The sequence below is a fragment of the Octodon degus genome, unplaced genomic scaffold (genome assembly GCF_000260255.1).
Source record: "Octodon degus isolate 3935 unplaced genomic scaffold, OctDeg1.0 scaffold00029, whole genome shotgun sequence".
Classification (NCBI taxonomy): domain Eukaryota; kingdom Metazoa; phylum Chordata; class Mammalia; order Rodentia; family Octodontidae; genus Octodon; species Octodon degus.
This window is the reverse complement of record NW_004524605.1, coordinates 1,069,046-1,074,738: the sequence shown is the minus strand read 5'-3', so window position 1 is coordinate 1,074,738 and position 5,693 is coordinate 1,069,046. Positions and strand designations below refer to the sequence as shown.

At 50.9% G+C, this 5,693-nt stretch overlaps 1 protein-coding gene across 1 annotated transcript in view; it reads left to right on the top strand.

Moving 5' to 3' along the window:
* Window positions 1–791: 791 nt before the first annotated feature.
* Maml1 (mastermind like transcriptional coactivator 1) overlaps window positions 792–5,693 on the top strand; it is a 12,458-nt gene continuing 7,556 nt past the window's right edge. The window contains exons 1-2 of the mRNA XM_023713200.1: window positions 792–2,196; window positions 4,171–4,416. Of these exons, the coding sequence (XP_023568968.1) occupies window positions 1,150–2,196; window positions 4,171–4,416 (1,293 nt within the window). The 5' untranslated portion in view covers window positions 792–1,149. The remainder of the gene's footprint in view (window positions 2,197–4,170; window positions 4,417–5,693) is intronic.

Here is a 5,693-nt window from a genome sequence, read left to right as displayed (position 1 = left end):
TGGCACAAGTAGGCCCATAATGAGGTTTGTTAAAGGCAGTGAAGTGGAGAATGGAGAACAGGACAAATGTGATTATGTCGCAGTGGCACACCATGGCAAGGCTCACCAGGGCAGCGTTTGGGAGCAGGGGTTAGAAGATACTGAGCTCAAGGAGAGGAGGCTGGGATAACAGCTGAAAGGCAGAAGCCTGTGTGACCTTGGAAGAACCAGTCCAGTTCCAGAGCCTGTACTAGGCAGAGCTCCTTCAGTTGAAAGGAAGAGAATCTGGATTAAGCCAGCTTCTGCACAGTTATTTATTGGTTCCATGAGTGGAAAGTCAAGGCAGTGTCTGATCTCAGGTATGGCTCAGAAGTCCACTGGTGTCCCAAGAATCTTAGTGTTTCCTCTGGCTCTTTGTTCTTTGCTCTGAACTGGGGATTGAACTCAGGCCCTTGCGCTTGCCAGGGAAGTGCTTATTCCACTGAGCCATCTCCACGGCCCTCCTCTGGCTCTTTGTTTAGCTATATTCCCAAACTCTCCAACTAGATGTCAGGTAGCATCTGGCTGTGTCATGAAAACTAGAGAGGGTTGCAGAAGTCCAGGGTCTAATGCATTTTCCCCCAGCTGAGCCTGGCATTTGATTGTGACCAGCGAGACTCAAAGCTGGCGGCAGAACAGTCCTGTGAGGGGATGGCCCCAAGAGAGCACGTGTGGATGCGGGACCCAGATTTTAAGTGACCGTTGGAAGCAGAGAAAACTTCCAATGCGATGTTGCTTACCCACACCTCCCTTTGCAATGTTTTTCAGCATCTTCACGATACAGTGAAAAGGAATCTTGACAGCACCACCGCCCCTCAGAATGGCGAGCAACAGAATGGCTATGGAGACCTCTTTCCTGGGCATAAGAAGACCCGCCGGGAGGCCCCTCTGGGTGTGGCCCTGTCTGCCAATGGGCTGCCCCCTGCCTCACCCCTCAGTCAGCCTGACAAGCCTTCCTCAGGAGAGGCCCTGCAGGCTGCTGGGAAGCACTCCCTGGGGCTAGACTCCATCAACAAAAAATGTCTGCCAGACCCTGGCCTCCACCTGAATGGAGGCAGTAATGCTGGTGAGTCCTTTGCTCTAAGCCTGAGTAAGGAACTGAAGCAGGAGCCCGTTGACGACTTGCCGTGCATGATCGCCGGAGCTGGAGGCTCCATCTCACAGAGCAACCTCATGCCCGACCTCAACCTCAACGAGCAGGAGTGGAAGGAGCTCATCGAGGAGCTAAACAGGTCAGTGCCCGACGAAGACATGAAGGACCTGTTTACTGAGGACTTTGAAGAGAAGAAGGACCCAGAGCCTTCCAGTTCCGCTACACAGACCCCCTTGTCCCAAGACATTAATATTAAGACAGAATTCTCTCCAGCAGCCTTTGAGCAGGAGCAGTTAGGCTCTCCACAAGTGAGGGCGGGGTCGGCAGGACAGACCTTCCTGGGACCTCCTCCCACATCTGTGAGCGCCGACTCCCCCAGCCTTGGGGGCTCTCAGACCTTGTTCCACACCTCTGCTCAGCCTGGAGCGGATAACCCCAGTCCAAACCTGATGCCAGCATCAGCCCAGGCCCAGAGTGCACAGCGAGCCCTCACAGGGGTGGTGTTGTCTGGCCAGGGCCCAGGAGGGGTCCCCGAACTTTCCTCTGCCCACCAGCTCCAGCAGATTGCTGCTAAGCAGAAGCGTGACCAGATGCTCCAGAACCCACCCCAGGCTGCCGCAGCACCAGGCCAGGTGTCCACGTGGCAGCAGACAGGGCCCTCCCACAGCCCCTTAGATGTCTCTTATCCAGTAGAGAAGCCTGCCAGCCCTGTTGCCTACAAGCCTGACTTCCCCAGCTCCCAGCTGCTCATGATGCCTGGAGTGAATAAGAGCTCCCCTCGGCCCGGAGGCCCCTTCCTTCAGCCTGGCCATGTGAGCTTGCTGAGTCACCAGCCGCCAAGTAACTTGAGTCAGAACTCCGTGGCTAACCAAGGATCGGTGCTGGACTATGGCAATACCAAACCTCTTTCTCATTATAAAGCAGACTGTGGGCAAAGCGGCCCCGGATCTGGCCAGAGCAAGCCAGCTCTGATGGCCTACCTCCCCCAGCAGCTGCCTCATCTGAATAGCGAGCAAAATCCCTTGTTTCTAATGAAACCAAAGCCAGGAAATATGCCCTTCCGGTCACTGGTTCCACCTGGTCAGGTAAGTGTGTGGTGCCCTTCGCGTTATTCTGCCGCAGACACTAGTAAATTTACTTGCTGAACTGGAAGTAAATTGGGCCAAGATAGTTGTGGAACAGAGGGAAAAATAAACATCTGCCATCTCCTTTGATTTTTTGGGGGGTGAGGACATTAAAGAAATCCAAGTTAATGTTTAATAAAAGTAGGGTATCACTGCCTAGTAGGAGTTGATTTTAACTATATAAACATTAAAGGAAACATCTGCATTTAAACTAGTGTCTCGGCAGGCTAATAAATAGCTCAGCGGATTAAAGCACCTGCTTGGGCAGAGGCTGGGAGTTTGATCCCTGGGCCTGCCCCAGAGTGTGCTGAGACAGTGATTAAGACTGATTGTGGTGGCATGCACCTATAATCCCTGCATTTAGGAGGTTGTAAGCAGGCGGATCATGACAAGTCTGATCTATGTAGTGAAACCCTGTACACCCTGTCCTAAATACAAAAATAATAATAATAATAATTAGTATGTCATGCTACATGATTTAAAGTCATCTGTGCCTGTTTTGGTTTTTTGTTTGTTTGTTTTTTGTTTTTGCAGTGCCAGAGATCGAACTCAAGACCTTGCGCTTGCCAGGCAGGTGCTTTTGCCGCTGAGCTATATCCTGGCCCCCTGTGCCTGTGTTTTTTAATGAGCACATTTAATATATTATTTATTTTGTTGTTGTTTATAGATACAGTCTTGCTACACAGCTCAGACTTAGCTTGTAGTGATTCTCCTGTCTCAACCTCCCCAGTGCACCACCGTGCCCTGTTCTGGAGCCAGTATACCACGCCTGGCTTGTGGTACCAGGGCTTGAACTCTGGACCTTGCACTTGCCAGGCAGGGGCTTAGACTGTCAAGCTATCTCCCCAGTCTCCTAATTAATTTTTTAGACTCTTGGCTTTTTTGCTACAGTGGTGGCAGGCCTGTAGTGACATTTATTAGGAGAATGAAGCAGGATCTGTGAAACATAGTGAGACCCTATCTCAAAAATGAAAATAGGGAGCCGGGGAGATAGCTCAGTAGAATAAGCGCTTGCCTGGCAAGCACAAGGGCCTGAGTTCAATCCCCGGTTCTGCAAAAAAAAAAAAAAAAAAAAAAAAAGATAATTTGGGTGTGATAGCACATTCCATCATCCTAGCACTCCAAGGCAGAGAGGATCACCATGAGTTCAAAGCCAGCCTGAACTATAGAAACTAAGTCTGTCTCAAAAAACAGAACAACAGGGCTGGTGGGATGGCTCAGTGGTCTAAAGCACCTACTTAGAACAAGCTTAGCAAAGCACAGGGACTGCGGTTCAATCCCCCAGCACCACATGCCAGCCAGCCCCGCCCCCTGGTGGGCTGAGCTGGCTGCGAGCGAGCGCGCGCGCACACACACACACATAAAAATTAAAAAATAAAAATAAAAAAACAGAACAACAACAAAAAGAACTGACATTAGACTCTGGGTGTTGTGGCAGACACCTGTAATCCCAGCCCTGGGGGGCTGAAGCAGCAGGATCAGCCTGGGCCACAAAGTGAGCTCAAGGCTAGCCTAAATTGTATAGTGAGACCTTGTCTCCAAAAAAAAAAAGATTCTCATGAGGATTACATATACAGATAATAAGAACTAAAGAGGAGCTCAACAAGTTGAACTTGTGTAATAATTGTTACTGGCCTTTTTCCTATTGTATATTGTCCCCTTCTGAGTGTAAGCAGTGATGCTGAAATAATGCAGCGGCCGTGACTGTCCCTGGAGGGAGCCAAGCTGGTGCTAGGGGTGCGTGTGTGTGTGCTTTCGGGCCTGGGAGGCAGCGCAGGATTTGATCTCTACTCAGCCTGCTGGAGTTGCCTGAAGGCTGAAGCCATGCGCAGAGGGAGCCTCAAGCAAGTTCTGTCCACATCAAATTCACTGGCCTCGGTAGAGCTTAAACATTGCCATCCCACTGACTCCAACTCTCTTCGTCTGTGTTGGCAGGAGCAGAATCCTTCCAGTGTCTCCGTGCCAGCCCAGGCCACCAGTGTCGGGACCCAGCCTTCTGCTGTGTCCGTGGCCACCACGCACAACAGCGCCCCATATCTCAGCAGCCAGCAACAAGCAGCTGTCATGAAGCAGCATCAGTTGCTTTTAGACCAGCAGAAACAGAGGGAGCAGCAACAGAAGCATTTGCAGCAGCAGCAGCAGTTCCTACACAGGCAGCAGCAGCAGCTTCTGGCAGAGCAGGTGAGAAGGGAGCTCAGAGAGGCACACAGGCCCTGCCTGTGGTTCTGCACAGCTTTGTCAGCATGCCCGGAATGGGTGTGTCTTGGCCTGCCTTCCCCTGGTACCATAGATTGGCTCAGTGATCCTATCCCCAGTACCACCAAAAAACAAAGAGGAGAGGCCGGGGAGATAGCTCAGTGGACTAAAGCACCTGCTCAGGCAAGCTTAGACAAGCACAGGGACTGCAGTTCAATCCCTGGCACCACATGCTGCACCAGCCCTGCCTCTAAGGAGGGCTGAGTCAGCCAGAGTCCAGGAGTAGTGGTACATGCCTGTAATCCCAGTGCCGGGGAGGCTGAAAGCAGGAGGATCACCTTGAGTCCGAACTGTGTAATAAGGCTCTACAACAACCAAATAACAAATAAATACAAAGAAGAAGACTGAACCTAGGACGTTGCACTGAGTTATTCCCCTGATCTTTTTGGTTTGGTGGTTTGGTTTGGTTTGATACAGGGCCTCACTATGCAGTCAGACTCAGTGACCCCAGCCCAACCTCCCCAGCACTTGGGATTCCAGGCCGTGCGCCACCATACACAAGCAGCACCAGGGACCGCACTTAGGTCCTTGTGCTTGCTCTCCAGGGAGGCACTTAGGCCACCACACCGTCTCCGCAGCTTTGGTTTGGATTTTTTTTTTTTTTTTTTAATGTATTTTGTACAGGTTCTCACTACACAGGTGGGACTCATGGTGATATTCCTATTTTTCAGCCTCCCAAGCACTGGGATTACAGGCATGCACCACCACACTTTGGTTTTGGATTTTTTAAGAGTGTTTTGCCATGTAGTGCTGGCTGGTCTTGAACTCATTCCATTATGTATCCCAGGCTGGCCTCAGATGTGTAGCTGTCTTCCTGTCTCAGCCTCCTGAATCTGGGATTATAGGAGGGCACTGCCCTGCCCTGCTTTGTTCCTTTAAGAAAAGGTCTTGCTTTGTATTTCAGGCTGGGCTTGAACTCATGCTGACTGTTCTCCTTTGGCCTTCAGTGCTTAGTGCTGGGACTGTAGGCACAGGCTACCACACAGGGCTTTTGGCTCTTTTTCTTAAATTTTATTTGAAGCCTGTCCCTGAGTTGCCCACGCTGGCCTTGAATTCCTGATCCTCGTGTCTTGCTTACACTACTAAGTAGCTGAGGTTCCAAATGTGTACCACTATGCCTGGAATAACCACTTTATAGCCAGCCGCGCCCCTGGTGGGCTGAGCTGGCCACACACACACACACACACACACACACACACACA